At 40.9% G+C, this 17,529-nt stretch overlaps 1 protein-coding gene across 4 annotated transcripts in view; it reads left to right on the top strand.

Annotated features, from left to right (window-relative positions):
* The window catches only part of aldh1l2 (aldehyde dehydrogenase 1 family, member L2), a 51,582-nt gene that overhangs the window by 23,926 nt on the left and 10,127 nt on the right, over positions 1–17,529 (top strand). For all 4 annotated transcript variants that reach the window (XM_020043002.2, XM_010904351.3, XM_010904353.5 and 1 more), the window contains 6 exons: positions 1,612–1,746; positions 9,464–9,589; positions 9,926–10,017; positions 10,205–10,352; positions 12,024–12,143; positions 12,437–12,564. In XM_020043002.2, the coding sequence (XP_019898561.1) occupies positions 1,612–1,746; positions 9,464–9,589; positions 9,926–10,017; positions 10,205–10,352; positions 12,024–12,143; positions 12,437–12,564 (749 nt within the window). The remainder of the gene's footprint in view (positions 1–1,611; positions 1,747–9,463; positions 9,590–9,925; positions 10,018–10,204; positions 10,353–12,023; positions 12,144–12,436; positions 12,565–17,529) is intronic.

Consider the following 17,529-nt stretch of genomic DNA (forward strand, 5'->3'; position numbering starts at 1 on the left):
ATGCAATGCAGAATGAGAACATGGATCCATCACGCCTTGTTACCATTGTGCAGCCTGATGGTGGTGGTGTAATGGTGTGGGGGATGTTTTCTTGGCACACTTTAGGCCCCTTAGTGCCAATTGGGCATCGTTTAAATGCCACGGCCTACCTGAGCATTGTTTCTGACCATGTCCATCCCTTTATGACCACCATGTACCCATCCCTTTATGACCACCATGTACCCATCCTCTGATGGCTACTTCCAGCAGGATAATGCACCATGTCACAAAGCTCGAATCATTTCTAATTGGTTTCTTGAACATGACAATGTACTGAAATGGCCCCCACAGTCACCAGATCTCAACCCAATAGAGCATCTTTGGGATGTGGTGGAACGGGAGCTTCGTGCCCTGGATGTGCATCCCACAAATCTCCATCAACAGCAAGATGCTATCCTATCAATATGGACCAACATTTCTAAAGAATGCTTTCAGCACCTTGTTGAATCAATGCCACATAGAATTTAAGGCAGTTCTGAAGGCGAAAGGGGGTCAAACACAGTATTAGTATGGTGTTCCTAATAATCCTTTAGGTGAGTGTACGTCGAACAAAAAGGAAACAGATTAATCCTTGCGGCATTAGCTAATACAATACATCATCCATAAAGAATAAACAGCGGTACAATGCTCGTTTTTCACACAAATGTTTTCGGAGAACTATATCAATATGTATCATATATTTCCAAAAGCTGTATCGGTTGCCCGATACAGCTTTTGTAATAATTCAAACATGTAATAATTCGAAATAAGTGTCTCCAGAGTCCAGGATTATGCTAGATCAGTGTTACCCAATCCTGGTTCTCAGGAGCCAAAGGGGTGCACGTTTTTGCCCAGGCACTCACACACCTGATTCAAAGTAAAGATTTGATGATAGGTTGATTACGTCAAGTATGTTACTGGTAGGGCAACGTTTGAATCACTGTGCTAGATAATCAGAAAAAAGGCTCCAGATTCAAAAATAGCAAACCTTTTATTTATTTATTTTTTGCATGTTCTGCAGACAGTGTGAACATCTTCGATTCATTTTCCCTCAGCACTCTGGTAAAACCCAAAATATGACCACACCTCAGATTTGGTCCTCTTAGAAGGCTGACAAATTTCCTGAGAGCGGTCATTGCCTTCCGCCATGTTTTCACACAAAACAAAACCCACATTGCTTGCTATGCCTGCATGAAACTCTTACTAACTTTGGTTGTTGTTGGACACTATTTACTGAGAGTTTTTCAAACCGTGATAATCACGGTTTTAATGATGATTTGGAACAGTAATACTAACTCATTTTACCGTGGTTTATTGTGAAACCGGTAACTGTTTCATCCCTAGCCACAGAGCATTATGGTATGTTAATTGCTCAAATGCATCATCCAGTACACCTGTATGGAAGTATCTGCATTCGTTATGTGCCTCCACACATTTTCTTCTAGTTTTTCCTTTAATTTGTCACCCGTATGTACATATGAATGACCCGTATATTGGGTTTTATTATCTGTGCGTTTAGGTAACTATTTGATGTTATATTTTTGTATTACATGCCAGTGTGTAAGTGTAACTGTGTTGTCGGTCCACCCTTAGACTGTGACCTTATATGGGTCATCCATACTGGGCGGGTCAGTGCCAGCGGGTCAGCCGCTGGACATTGAAGGCGCATCCCAGCCTGGAATTGTCACCAAGAACGGTCTGGTTCTGTTCGGGTCAGATGGCAAAGCGGTGAGTTGTAGAATGGTCTACATTTATTATATGCTTGCTTTTTTTAAATTCTAATAGACACAAAATAAATTGAGAAACTTACTTGCAACTTTCCCGTTAAGGCTTTGTCACCTTGTAGCAGCCAATAATGTAATAACTGCTGTTAATGTAATAACTGACAATAACGTAATATATTTTTCATTCTTAAATATAATAAAAGTCAATAATGTAATAACCTACCAATAATGTAATAACATTTATTAACCAATAATGTAATCATTTTTTGCCCATAATATAATAAGTTATTACATTATTGGCTGGCTACTACATTATTACTACAAGATTACAATTGTAATAATTGGTGCAAATAATGTAATTTATACTTATATCACTGTGTGTTAAGGTTTTATTTATTAAGTGTCAGACTTTCATAACACTTACCCTTACTGTTGCTTCTTCCAAGTAGCTGCACAAAAACCTGACCAATCCTGACCCCTGAATCTTAGTCCTAACTCTGAGAAAACACACAAAACACGCTCTTCTGTAAGTTGCAGGCAGTTTTACAACATTTTATAATTTGTTTCGGGATTAATGTCCAGTAGAGTAGAGCCGCTGCTCCTTTGCATCAAAAGGAGCCAGTTGAGGTAGTTCGGGCATCTGGTAAGGATGCCCCCAGGACGTCTCCCTAGGGAGGTGTTCCAGGCACGTCCAGCTGGGAGGAGACCTCGGGGTAGGCCCAGGACTAGGTGGAGAGAATATATTTCGACACTGGCCTGGGAAAGCCTCGGGATCCCCCAGTCAGAGCTGGCAAATGTGGCTCAGGAAAGGGAAGTTTGGTGTCCCCTGCTGGAGCTGCTGCCCCCGCGACCCGATACCGGATAAGCGGATGAAGATGAGAAGATGAGAACTATTTAAGGAGTAGTTAGTTATTTGTTTTCTAATGGTGATGATCTTTTCATCAAAGCAGTTCATGTATTCATTACAGCTAAAGTGAAGACCCACTTCACTTGTTGAGCGTTGATTTTGTTAACTTTGCAACTGTATCGAAGATACATTTTGGATGGTTTTTGTTCACCTCTATCAGGTTGGAGAAATAAGATGATCAAGCAAATGTGAGTGATTTTCTGTATTGTAGTGTACTGTCTATCCAGGCTAGTCTGAATACTTCCAACTTGGTGGAGCGCCACTTTTGCTCCAAATTTCTGGAGGCTTGCTTGAGTGCTCTAGTACTGTGTATCAGGGAGCAAGTTTCTTGTTGCATATTTCTTTTGTTTTTAGTGGTGCAACCGTATCTAAAGTATTTCGCTGTGTTGATTTTAGATCCTCGATTTGATCGTTTGTGGATTGATTTACTCTGTCATTGATGAGCGAACTTGTAAGAATATCAAGGAATCTATTTGTAGTCCGAGAATTTATAGTACGACTTTTGAAACTCATTGTTTGCGGAGCAATTTCTTGTTTTAAATGTAATAAGACGGTGATCTGATAATCCAGGATTTTCGGGGGAAATTATTAGATCTACAATATCGATTTCTCATGACAGGACTAATTCTAAGGTGTGATTGTGTCGCAGTGTGTTGGGCCTGAGTCAATTATGGCTTCAAAGGCTTTTTGAAGAGGATCATTGGACTTTTCCATATAAATATTGAAATTGCCCAAAATTTGAATACTATCTGCCATGACTACAAGGTTAGACAAGAATTCTGGAAACTAATTGAGAAACATTGTGTATGGCCTGGGGGGCCTGTAAATAGTAGCTATGTAAAACGATTTATCAGCCTGGTTAACTTTATGAGTAAAACTTCAAAAGAATGAATATCAGTGATGTGTTTGAGAGTAAATTTATATTTACTGTCATAAATATTAGCAACACCCCCTCCTTTTCGGGATGCATGGGTGATATGATCACTAGTATAGCCAGGAGGAGAGGCCTCATTTAGGGCAGTGAATTCATCAGGCTTTAGCCACGTTTCACAAAAGCCAATAACATCTCGTTTATGATCAGAGATTAATTAATTCACTGCAACTGCCTTTGGAGCAAGGGATCTAACATGTAGGAGTCCCATTTTGAGATGCGAGGTGATACAGTAATTTTTATTTGTGACCGAGGTGGAGGAAAGCTTTATCTTAATAAGGTTGCTATTGTTAGCACTACCTTGTTTACCTTTTCTCAGCCTGGAACGAGTCACAGTGGCAATAGGTAAAACTGTACTAACTACTCTGGCTATGCTATCGACAGACTCCACTATGCTAGCAGGCTGGCTAACAGCCTGCGGCCTGACCTGCACTCTATCTCATGGTGAGGCAATAGGAGTGAGACTCCTGTCAATGTTCCTAGATAAAAGAAGAGCACCACTCAAGCTAGGATGTAGTCCGTCGCTCCTCAGCAGATCAGGCCTGGCCCTATTTCTGAGAGAGTCCCAAAAAGAGAGCCAGTTATCAACAAAGTCGACCTCCTGCGACGGTTAGAACTCCGTTTTCAGCCAGCGATTGAGTTGCGCAAGTCTGCTGTAGAGCTCATCACTACCCCTAGCTGGGAGGGGGCCAGACACAATTACTCGATGACGGCACAACTTTCTGGCTAGTTTACACGCTGATGCTATGTTCTGCTTCGTAACCTCTGACTGTTTCATCCTAACGTCGTTGGTGCCAATGTGAATAACAATATCTCAGAACTCTCTATACTTGCCAGTTTTAGACTTTGCTAGCACCGACCCCAGATTTGCGGCTCATAAACAGTGTATGATCGTCGGCTGATTCTTTAGTCTAATACTGCTGGTAATGGAATCGCCGATGACTAAAGTTTTCAGTTTTTCCGGGCCATCGGTAGAACATGCCTGCCGATCATTCCTCTCCGAAGACGGCTCAGGCCTTGAATCCGACTCCAGTGGGGAAAACCTGTTGAAAATCTCAGTTGCCTCAATTTCTTCCCAGTTACAGAGAGAAAGTTCTTGCCCGGCTGCATGAGCTGTGCCGGGGGGCTAACAACACTATCGTTTAATCCTGGTGGCACAGACGTAGTTTTTCCTCATTTCTACACTAACATAATCCTTGCCTGACATTTGCGTCTGAAGCAGTGCCTCTAACTTTGCTATCTTTACCTGAAGACGAGAGTTCTCCGTGTTGTAGCTACAACAATTACAATGATACGGCATAGTAATGATATTTAGCGTCGGGTGTTCAGGGGTGAGTCATTCTGTTAATTATGTCCAAAAAGAGTCCCAGTGTTGAAAAGTTGGGTAAAAGGTCAATGGATAAAAAATATGTGTTGGTAAAAACTCTTGAAGTAGAATTTGACCAATTAATTTATATAGAGTGAATTAGAAAAAGTTTGGCAGATAGCCAGGTGGGTAAAAGCAGGCAGCGTACAGCACGTCAACAATCCCACAATGCTATAGATATGAGGGGAAGTGTATAGAGAATGTTGCTAATTTTTTATTCACAAAATGTTACCTATTTGTATTTTTGCATGGTTGTATGTTTAGTGCAGTCATTAATAGTCAACATTATATGGTAATTTGTATCAGAATTGTATAGATATTTGGCCATATCTTGGGTTTGGGAAAAGATACAGGTAAGTTGGTTCACCCATTACTTCAACTGAACATTTTGAAGGGGAATTTGCAGGATCAATAACTTAAACTCCTCAGTAATATTTACTTATATTGTAGTATCTTATAGATAAAAGTGTTTAGTAGCTTAGCTACCAGGTTAGAAATGTTACCTACAGTGGGTATAGAAAAGAATCACCCCCCTTTAAAATAATCACATTTTGTTGCTTTGCAGCATGAAATGAAAACGGACAAAACAAATCTTTTTTTCACCTGTATTTACAACAACTTATAACATCCAAGTGACAGATATAATACCAACTTGTCAGAAAAAATTACAAATTAAAAAACAGAATCACTGAGTTGGAAAAAGAATCACCCCCCTCCTAAAAATGACTTGTAAACTCAACCAGGTGTAGTTAATCACCTTATCAATAGCACACAAAGCTAATTGACTTTCAACTGTGATCAGCTGTGGTCATTTTGATTAGCTCAGCATGAAACAAGCTTTTCCTGAAGCATTTCAGTCCTTGGTAGTGCAACTGAAGAAAACAATCAACTATGGGTGGCAAGGCATTGTCAAAAGATCTCTGGGATAAAGTTGTGGACAGGCACAAGTCAGGAGATGGATACAAAAAAAATGCAAAGGCTTTATCAATGCCTAGAAGCACAGTGAAGTCTATTATTAAGAAGTGGAAGGTATTTGGTACAACACAGACCCTCCCTGGGTCAGGACGTCGCTCCAAACTGGATGAAAGAGCCAGGAGGAAACTGGTCAGAGAGGCTACCAAGAGGCCTACAGCAACTCTGAAGCAGTTGCAGGATTTCATGACAAAGAATGGTCATTGTGTGCATGTGACAACAATATCACAAATTCTCCACAAATGTGGCTTGTATGGGAGGGTTGCAAGAAAAAAGACACTCCTCAAGAAAGGCCACATGCAGTCACAACTGAGCTTTGCCAAAACACACCTTGAAGATTCTAAGGCCACGTGGAAAAAGGTGTTATGGTCAGATGAGACTAAAACGATATGTCTGGGCGAAAATCCAATACAGCTCACCATCCAAATAACACCATTCCTACAGTAAAGCATGGAGGTGGTAATATGTTATGGGGTTGTTTCTCTGCAGCAGGGACTGGCGCACAAGGAAAAATGGATGGGGCAAAATGCTGTCACATTCTTGAGGAAAATCTGCTGTTCTCTGCTAGAAAGTTGTCAATGGGAAGAAGATTTACCTTCCAACATGACCATGACCCAAAGCACACAGCAAAACTGACCACACAGTGGTTGAAGGAGAAAAAGGTGAATGTCCTTGCATAGTCTAGTCAGAGCCCTGACTTAAACCCCATTGAAAATCTGTGGAATGACTTGAAGACAGCAGTCCACAAACGGTCACCATCAAATTTAACTGAACTTGAGCAGTTCTGCAAAGAAGTGGTCAAATATTGCAACGTCTAGATGTGCAAAGTTAGTAGAGACATATCCCAACAGTCTAAAGGCTGTAATTAAAGCAAAAGGTGGTTTAACAAAATACTGACACAAGGGGGTGATCCTTTTTCCAAGTCAGTGATTATAAAAAAAAAAATCTGACATGTTGGTGTTATATCTTTCACTTGGATGTTAAAAGTTGCACTGAGTAAATACAGCTGAATGAAACAGAAACTGTGTCTGTCTTTTCAGAGTTCAAAGCAACAAAATGTGATTATTTTAAAGGGGGGTGATTCTTTTCTATACCCACTGTTTTTGCAGCATTGTCTGCTTAGTGCATTTATGGTTAGGGTTAAGAGAGGTCTCTTATTTGGGATGTAAAGACGTGATTATCTGAAAACATTAAAATGATGTAGTTGACAATTACACTTCACATTATGTGTCATAGCATGTTGTAAATCACCTATCAATATCTAGCTGGATAATACAGTTAAGATATTAAGTTTATTTTGTGAAATAGGGTTAGTGTTAGAATTTAGAGAGGTCTCAGTAGGCCCTACTGGGATGTAAATAGGAGTTTATCGGACAACAAAACAAGAAATGTAACCAAATGTTACTCACACGTTACATAGTATATAAGTTCTGCAATACTTTACTGTGTGGAGTGGAGTTTAGACCAAAAAGCTCTATTTTTGTCTCATCAGACCACATGACCTTCTCATTCCTCCTCTGGATCATCCAGATGGTCATTGGCAAACTTCAGACGGGCCTGGACATACGCTGGCTTGAGCAGGGGGACCTTACGTGCGCTGCAGGATTTGAATCCATGACAGCGTAGTGTGTTACTAATGGTTTTCTTTGAGACTGTGGTCCCAGCTCTCTTCAGGTCAATGACCAGGTCCTGCCGTGTAGTTCTGGGCTGATCCCTCACCTTCCTCATGATCATTGATGCCCCATGAGGTGAGATCTTGCATGGAGCCCCAGACCAAGGGAGATTGACCGTCATCTTGAACTTCTTCCATTTTCTAATAATTGCACCAACAGTTGTTGCCTTCTCACCAAGCTGCTTGCCTATTGTCCTGTAGCCCATCCCAGCCTTGTGCAGGTCTACAATTTTATCCCTGATGTCCTTACACAGCTCTCTGGTCTTGACCATTGTGGAGAGGTTGGAGTCTGTTTGATTGAGTCTGTGGACAGGTGTCTTTTATACAGGTAACGAGTTCAGACAGGTGCAGTTAATACAGGTAATGAGTGAAGAACAGGAGGGCTTCTTAAAGAAAAACTAACAGGTCTTTGAAAGACGGAATTCTTACTGGTTGGTAGGTGATCAAATACTTATCTCATGCAATAAAATGCTAATTAATTAATAAAAAATCATACAATGTGATTTTCTGGATTTTTGTTTTAGATTCTGTCTCTCACAGCTGATGTGTACCTATGATAAAAATTACAAACCTCTACATGGTTTGTAAGTAGGTAAAACCTGCAAAATCGGCAGTGTATCAAATACTTCTCCCCACTGTATAGTTTGAAATGGTCATAAATCCCAAGGTAAATTACAAAACATTGTAAAACTGCATGCAACTAACAGAAGAGTTCTAAGGAAAATGCTGAAAAAGTTAGAAATGTCTGACAGCATGTCAAAACATTATCCACCTTTGCAAATAGCCTTTGAATATCTGATGGATGTACGATCATGCGATCTACCACAATGATTTCCTCGTTTATAACAAAAACACATTACCATGGAAAGAATGAGAGAACAATCTGATTACTAGCTACCTAGTTATTATCAGTGATATAAGTTTATTATTACATTTATTAAAATTGTAATTATTTTGTATTAACCCAGCCAATAATGTAACAGGCAGCCAATAAAGTAATAACTTATTACATTATGGGCAAAGTGTTATTACGTTTTTGGTTCAGATATGTTATTACATTATTGGTAAGTTCTTACATTATTGACTTTTATAACATTTAAGAATGTGTAAAATAAAGCATTATCTATTAATCTCATCTGGCTTTTCAATTTAGTTATTACAACTCAGCTCAGGTGGCCTTAGGTGCTCCACAGGTAGTGCTGTAGTATGAGTTCGAAACCAACTGTTCTTTCAGAATTCAGAAGTAATTCAATCTTACCCTAATTTTCTGTCAAATAGCATAACAATTTCCCAAAAAATACACCGTACCAGTCAAACGTTTGGACACACCTTACGTTCTAGGCATGGCACAGGAGCAGGGAGAAGGGGGGCTTTTAATAAAATAATTAAGAAGTAACAAAAACAGAAACTACTACATGAAAACAAAACAACATTACAGTTATTTGAAAAGCAAATAATTGCAGACTGGAAACACTAGGGAAGGAAGAACTAGGGAATAGGGGCAGTTATATGGAACGCAGGTGAGGGTAATAATAATAAAACAGGTGTCCGTGCTCCAAATGAGGGAGAGAGGACGTTGGATCTCACTGGCATGGCTCCAAAGAGTGTGGAAATCTCTCATCAAGGCAGAGGATGGCTACTTTGAAGAATCTAAAATCTAAAATGTAATATTTTTTTGTTACTACATGATTCTGTGTTATTCCATAATGTTCCTCTTTTCACTGTTATTCTACAATATGAAAAATAGTAAAAATAAAGAAATACCCTTGAATGAGTGTCCAAACTTTTGACTGGTACTGTATTTAACAAAAACACAGGCCTAATCCTAAATACTTTGGACTCTTCTCTTATCTGTCCTATGGCTCTTCCGCAGCTGCTGGTAAGGAACTTGCAATTTGAGGATGGCAAGATGATCCCTGCTTCTAAATACTTCTCTTCAGGGGACACAACCAGTATGGAGCTGACAGATGATGAGAAAAAGATGGCAGAGGAGATACGAGTATGTCTCATAGTACCTTAAAAGGCTTGAAGCATGCAAATATGGTGGTATAAATTGTCACTACAAGGAAGAAAACTGTCACTTATTACAAACCAAATCGTTTGAACTCTGCATTTCTTTCTGTTTGAGTTATTAATGGGTTAAAATATCAATAAGGCAACTCCAGGGTTAAAGGCAGTATGTATGTACTCCATGTTGCATAAGGTCCAAGAACCGCCCTTGGCTATCTACTGAACCCCTTTGTGCCTTATTTCTATAAAGCCTTATGCTATACATTCTTGATTCACATAGAAACTGGTAAATTAACTCTACTGACTCAGTGTTTTATCACTCTAGAGCATCTGGAATGGAATTCTTGGTAACATTGCTGTAATTGAGGAAACCACTGACTTCTTCAAGTCAGGGGCTGCCTCTATGGACGTGGTCAGGTGAGCATCGACTTCACTGGCATTAACCTGGATAAATTGAGCTGGTTTCCTTTTTTATGTTTATATTTGACTATTATTGTTCAGCTTTCAATCAACTTGGTGACTTCTGTGACCATTGAAACCACTGAACTTGACCAACATAAGCTACTACCTGACCTAACTTCCCTGTGACCATTCCTAAACCCAGGCTGGTGGAAGAGGTCAAGCAGAAGTGTGGGGGCGTACAGCTGCAGAACGAGGACGTGTACATGGCCACCACCTTCCAGGACTTCATCCAGATGTTCGTCAGACGGCTGAGGGGGGAAGACCAGGAGGAGGAGATGGTCATCGACTATGTTAGTCTGACACATTTTTACTGGGGTTAAATTATGTTACTACAGTAGCTAGTTGATGGAACTTTTCAAGTGTTATAGATGACTAGCTTGTTTTTGTATTATAAAGTGTATAGCTCAGGATTGAATGGAAGTGATGGACAAGTGTTCCTTCACATTATCAACTGTCAGAAATACCATTTGGGGACACACTTTTAACTGTACTAAACTATAGATCAAATATAGTGCTTAAGGTCACTCACATGGAAGAACCATGGTCATTGCCACTGTAGGTAAGTTTGAGTGGTTGTTGTACCACCGGCATTATATGTGCTGTGAGCAACAGCCCCAGAATGAAGATGGGCTAGTGGTAACAAAACAAATTATCTAGAATATGGCTAGCCAACCAGCACAGATGCTGTTACTGTTAATGATGAACCACCTAGAGATTCCCAATGACTATTTTTCAAGTATATGTGTGACAAGGCCTGACAAAGATTAATTCAAATGAAACAAATATACACTCACCTAAAGGATTATTAGGAACACCTAATTAATGCAATTATCTAATCAACCAATCACATGGCAGTTGCTTCAATGCATTTAGGGGTGTGGTCCTGGTCAAGACAATCTCCTGAACTCCAAACTGAATGTCAATTTTGAGCGTGGCATGGTTGTTGGTGCCAGACGGGCCGGTCTGAGTATTTCACAATCTGCTCAGTTACTGGGATTTTCACGCACAACCATTTCTAGGGTTTACAACGAATGGTGTGAAAAGGGAAAAACATCCAGTATGCAGCAGTCCTGTGGGGGAAAATGCCTTGTTGATGCTAGAGGTCAGAGGAGAATGGGCCGACTGATTCAAGCTGATAGATGAGCAACTTTGATTGAAATAACCACTCGTTACAACCGAGGTATGCAGCAAAGCATTTGTGAAGCCACAACACGCACAACCTTGAGGCGGATGGGCTACAACAGCAAAAGACCCCACCGGGTACCACTCATCTCCACTACAAATATGGGGGGAAAAAGGCTACAATTTCCACGAGCTCACCAAAATTGGACAGTTGAAGACTGGAAGAATGTTGCCTGGTCTGATGAGTCTCGATTTCTGTTGAGACATTCAGATGGTAGAGTCAGAATTTGGTGTAAACAGGGGATGTTTTCTTGGCACACTTTAGGCCCCTTAGTGCCAATTGGGCATCGTTTAAATGCCACGGCCTACCTGAGCATTGTTTCTGACCATGTCCATCCCTTTATGACCACCATGTACCCATCCTCTGATGGCTACTTCCAGCAGGATAATGCACCATGTCACAAAGCTCGAATCATTTCAAATTGGTTTTTTGAACATGACAATGAGTTCACTGTACTGAAATGGCCCCCACAGTCACCAGATCTCAACCCAATAGAGAATCTTTGGGATGTGGTGGAACGGGAGCTTCGTGCCCTGGATGTGCATCCCACAAATCTCCATCAACTGCAAGATGCTATCCTATCAATATGGGCCAACATTTCTAAAGAATACTTTCAGCACCTTGTTGAATCAATGCCACGTAGAATTAAGGCAGTTCTGAAGGCGAAAGGGGGTCAAACACAGTATTAGTATGGTGTTCCTAATAATCCTTTAGGTGAGTGTACACGTACTATAAGATACTGTCATGGTAATATTAAACCAGTGGTTTTGCTTGTCAGGTGGCTAAGTACGTCAATAACATGACGGTGAAGATGCCTTGGCAGTGTTTCATCAATGGCAAGTTTGAGGACGCGGAGGACGGCAAGACCGCAGATACTATCAACCCCGCCGATGGTTCAGTGAGAATAAACACACACACACACACATCCTGCTCCAATTTCATACTCCGATATAAATCAAGATACATACAAAAAGTTGAAAAGGAAGGTTCTGCATGAGGAACAGAATAATTCAAATTAAGACACCACTGCAAATTGAACGCTTCTGTTCCTCACTCAAAATGTTCCTTTTCAACTATTTTGGAAAGGAAAGAAAGGGTGCAGTGGTCTCTTAATTTTTTCCAGAGCTGTATTTGTATTGTTTTAATGTTTCTATTGACAATCGGTCATCAGTGATATCTGGTTTCACCTAGGTGATCTGTAAGGTGGCATATTCATCTGTGGGAGATGTGGACCGGGCAGTGGCAGCAGCCAAAGAGGCCTTTGAGGTTGGCCCGTGGGGCAGAATGAACCCCAGGGACCGTGGCAGCCTGCTGTACAAGTGAGCACCAAGCACACAGCACCTCCAAGAGGGCCTGGTGGACATCTCCGTTGACTTATTATGCAACTATAAAGATACCCTTGAGGGTATCCACTTTGTTCATTGTCAATAATTCAATTTGGGTCATATTCTTGATGCAGAATATTGGCATGCCCACTTACAAGGAATTCTTGAAATCATTAAAATCTTGTAATAGAATATCAGTGTTGCCCTATTGCAAATACAGTTAGGTCTGGAAATATTTGGACATTGAGACAATTTTCATAATTTTGGCTCTGTACACCACCACAATATATTTGAAATGAAACAACCGAGATGCAATTGAAGGGCAGAATTTCAGCTTTAATTCAAGGGGTTGGACAAAAATGTCATATAAAACGTCTAGGAATTGCAACATTTTCATATACAGTGCCCTTATTTAAGGGGCTCAAATGTACAGGTGCTGGTCATAAAATTAGAATATCATCAAAAAGTTGATTTATTTCAGTAATTCCATTCAAAAAGTGTAACTTGTATAATGTAAACATTCATTCCACACAGACTGATATATTTCAAGTCTTTATTTCTTTTAATTTTGATGATTGTAACTGACAACTAATGAAAACCCCAAATTCAGTATCTCAGAAAATTTGAATATTGTGAAAAGGTTCAATATTGAAAAACCTGGTGCCACACTCTAATCAGCTAATTAACCCAAAACACCTGCAAAGGCCTTTAAATGGTCTCTCAGTCTAGTTCTGTAGGCAACACAATCATGGGGAAGACTTCTGACTTGACAGCTGTCCAAAAGACGACCATTGACACCTTGCACAAGGAGGGCAAGACACAAAAGGTAATAGTTAAAGAGGTTGGCTATTCAGAGCTCTGTGTCCAAGCACATTAATAGAGAGGCGAAGGGAAGGAAAAGATGTGGTAGAAAAAAGTGTACAAGTAATAGGGATAACCGCACCCTGGAGAGGATTGTGAAACAAAACCCATTCAAAAATGTGGGGGAGATTCACAAAGAGTGGACTGCAGCTGGAGTCAGTGCTTCAAGAACCACCACGCACAGACGTATGCAAGACAGGGGTTTCAGCTGTCGCATTCCTTGTGTCAAGCCAGTCTTGAACAAGACACAGCGTCAGAAGCGTCTCGCCTGGGCTAAAGACAAAAAGGACTGGACTGCTGCTGAGTTATGTTCTCTGATGAAAGTAAATTTTGCATTTCCTTTGGAAATGAAGGTCCCAGAGTCTGGAGGAAAAGAGGAGAGGCACAGAATCCATGTTGCTTGATGTCCAGTGTAAAGTTTCCACAGTCAGTGATGGTTTGGGGTGCCATGTCATCTGCTGGTGTTGGTCCACTGTGTTTTCTGAGGCCCAAGGTCAACGCAGCCGTCTACCAGGAAGTTTTAGAGCACTTCATGCTTCCTGCAGCTGACCAACTTTATGGAGATGACGATTTCATTTTCCAACAGGACTTGGCACCTGCACACAGTGCCAAAGCTACCAGGACCTGGTTTAAGGACCATGGTATCCCTGTTCTTAATTGGCCAGCAAACCCGCCTGACCTTAACCCTATAGAAAATCTATGGGGTATTGTGAAGAGGAAGATGCGATACGCCAGACCCAACAATGCAGAAGAGCTGAAGGCCACTATCAGAGCAACCTGAGCAGTGCCACAGACTGATCGACTCCATGCCACGCAGCATTGCTGCAGTACTTCAGGCAAAACGAGCCCTAACTACGTATTGAGTGCTTTACATGCTCATACTTTTCATGATCAGGTGATTGACTCGGCCATTGCAGAATATTCCACTTCTTTGCCTTAAAAAACTCCTGGGTTGCTTTCGCAGTATGTTTTGGGTCATTATCCATCTGTAAAGTGAAGCGCTGTCTAGTCAACCTTGCTGAATCTGAGCTGACAATATACCCCTATACATTTCAGAATTCATCTGGCTGCTTCTGTCTTCTGTCACATCATCAATAAACACTAGTGACCCAGTGCCATTGGAAGCCTGTACCATTCTGGTAAAGGCTGGTCTTAGTTTCATCTGTCCAAAGAATGCTGCTCCAGATCTGGGCTGGCTTTTTTTTGATGTTTTTTGGCAGTCTAATCTGGCCTTCCAATTCTTGAGGCTCATGAGTGGTTTGCACCTTTTGGTGAACCCTCTGTATTTGCTGTTGTGAAGTCTTCTGTTTATAGTAGACTTGGAAATGTATATGCCTTCCTCCTGGAGAGTGTTCAGCATTTGGCTGGATGTTGTGAATGTTTTTTAGTTTTTTTTAATATTGCCCCGTTTCCACCGCAGGAACTATACCCAGGAACTAGGACATTTTCCAGGAGCTCAATGCGTTTCCACCTCAGGAACCAGGGTCTAGAACCAGGAACTGCATTTTACCCCCAAAACAGTCCCTGCTCCAGTGGTAGGACTCCCCGGAAGACCGGAACTTTTGGGGTGGGGCTTGCAATGCTGAACATTTCTGATTGGTCCAGTAGTAGTAGAGTTTACTCACAGTTTTCAACCGCCATTTTTAAATGTCCGTAGCGGAGTAAATTTACAGGCTTACAAAAAAAATTAAAGAAAATTATGGAAAGGAAATCGAGCGACATATGGACCGACGACGTAGTCCAGGCCTTATTGAATGTTTATGTTGATGACCAAATCCAGCAAGAATTCGAAACGGCGATTCGTAAGCATAAGGTGTACATTAAAATATCCTACAAGTTAGGTGAGCTGAACATTATTCACATCGGAAACAGTGACGGGAGAAGCTTAAAAAAAATGAAAACAAGATTACAAGAAGATCGACGATCACAATAAGCCGCATAAAGAGCGATAAGGAGGCGAGAGTTAGCATTCCTCAAGTCTCCGGCGGAAGAAACTGTGCTGTGTGTATTAACCATGTACAATGTTATATTATTGCTTTATCTTCTTGCTATATTTTTGTGATTCTCACTACGTAGTGGAAGTGTGCTTTGCCACCATTCTTAAGCATATTACACTCATGTATAATATTCAATATAACTACCAATTGCTGCTGGTTTACTTCTGCTACTGCCATATCTAAATGTTCAATAATACTTCCCAGATTGCTGCTGGTTTACAGTACTCTTTGTATTTTGCAACTACATTTAGTAGTTGAAACAAATACGTGTGTATATTGGCCGGTTAGTTAAATCTGAAAACAGAGGAACTTCCACTCACTGTCTTACTCACTGCTGAAAAACAGCTGCCGATTTTGCAGGTTCAGAAAATCACATTGTATGATTTTTAAGTAATTTATTGATTTAAATTACATAAGTATTTGATCAGAAAAGAATAACTTAATATTTGGTACAGAAACCTTTGTTTGCAATTACAGAGATCATACATTTCCTGTAGTTTTTGATTTTTTAAATAATTAATGTGCATTTTATTGCATGAGATAAGTATTTGATCACCTACCAACCAGTAAGAATTCCTGCTCTCACAGACATGTTAGTTTTTCTTTAAGAAGCCCACCTGTTCTTCACTCATTACCTGTATTAACTGCACCTGTTTGAACTCGTTACCTGTACAAAAGACACCTGTCCACACACTCAATCAAACAGACTCCAACCTCTCCACAATGGCTGGGATTGGCTACAGGACAATAGGCAAGCAGCTTGGTGAGAAGGCAACAACTGATGACGCAATTATTAGAAAACAGAAGAAGTTCAAGATGATGGTCAATCTCCCTCGGTCTGGGGCTCCATGCAAGATCTCACCTCGTGGGGCATCAATGATCATGAGGAAGGTGAGGGATCAGCCCAGAACTACACAGCAGGACCTGGTCAATGACCTGAAGAGAGCTGGGACCACAGTTTCAAAGAAAAACATTAGTAACACACTAGCCTGTCATGGATTAAAATCCTGCAGCGCACGTAAGGTCCCCCTGCTCAAGCCAGCGCATGTCCAGGCCCGTCTGAAGTTTGCCAATGACCATCTGGATGATCCAGAGGAGGAATGGGAGAAGGTCATGTGGTCTGATGAGACATAAACAGAGGTTTTTGGTCTAAACTCCACTCACCGTGTTTGGAGGAAGAAGAAGGATGAATACAACCCCAAGAACACCATCCCAACCGTGCAGCATGGAGATGGAAACATCATTCTTTGGGGATGCTTTTCTGCAAAGGGGACAGGACGACTGCACCGTATTGAGGGGAGGATGGATGGGGCCATGTATCGCGAGATCTTGGCCAACAATCTCCTTCCCTCAGTAAGAGCATTGAAGATAGGTCGTGGCTGGGTCTTCCAGCATGACAAGGCCCTGAAACACACAGCCAGGGCAACTAAGGAGTGGCTCTGTAAGAAGCATCTCAAGGTCCTGGAGTGGCCTAGCCAGTCTCCAGACCTGAACACAATTGAACATCTTTGGAGGGAGCTGAAAGTCCGTATTGCCCAGCGACAGCCCCGAAATCTGAAGGATCTGGAGAAGGTCCGTATTGAGTAGTGGGCCAAAATCCCTGCTGCAGTGTGTGCAAACCTGGTCAAGAACTACAGGAAATGTATGATCTCTGTAATTGCAAACAAAGGTTTCTGTACCAAATATTAAGGTCTTCTTTTCTGATGTATCAAATATTTATGTCATGCAATAAATTACTTAAATCATACAATGTGAATTTCTGGATTTTTGTTTTAGATTCCGTCACTCACAGTTGAAGAGTACCTATGATAAAAATTAGACTTCTACATGCTTTGCAAGTGGGAAAACCTGCAAAATCGGCAGTGTATCAAATACTTGTTCTCCCCACTGTATTTATTAAATCAACGTTTGCAGAAATTGTGTACAATGACACACCGTAGTAATGCCGACTCCAAATGAGATATGCTCCTGTACTGAGTTGGTTGCAGGTTTCCACAGTGCAATGGCGATCCTTTTTTTGACACACAAAAAGGTGCCAATAATAAGTCGATGTAGTTTACAGTAACATTATTCCCAATTGTGATTTACTAAAACGTGTATA

This window comes from Esox lucius, chromosome 23 (genome assembly GCF_011004845.1).
Source record: "Esox lucius isolate fEsoLuc1 chromosome 23, fEsoLuc1.pri, whole genome shotgun sequence".
NCBI lineage: Eukaryota > Metazoa > Chordata > Actinopteri > Esociformes > Esocidae > Esox > Esox lucius.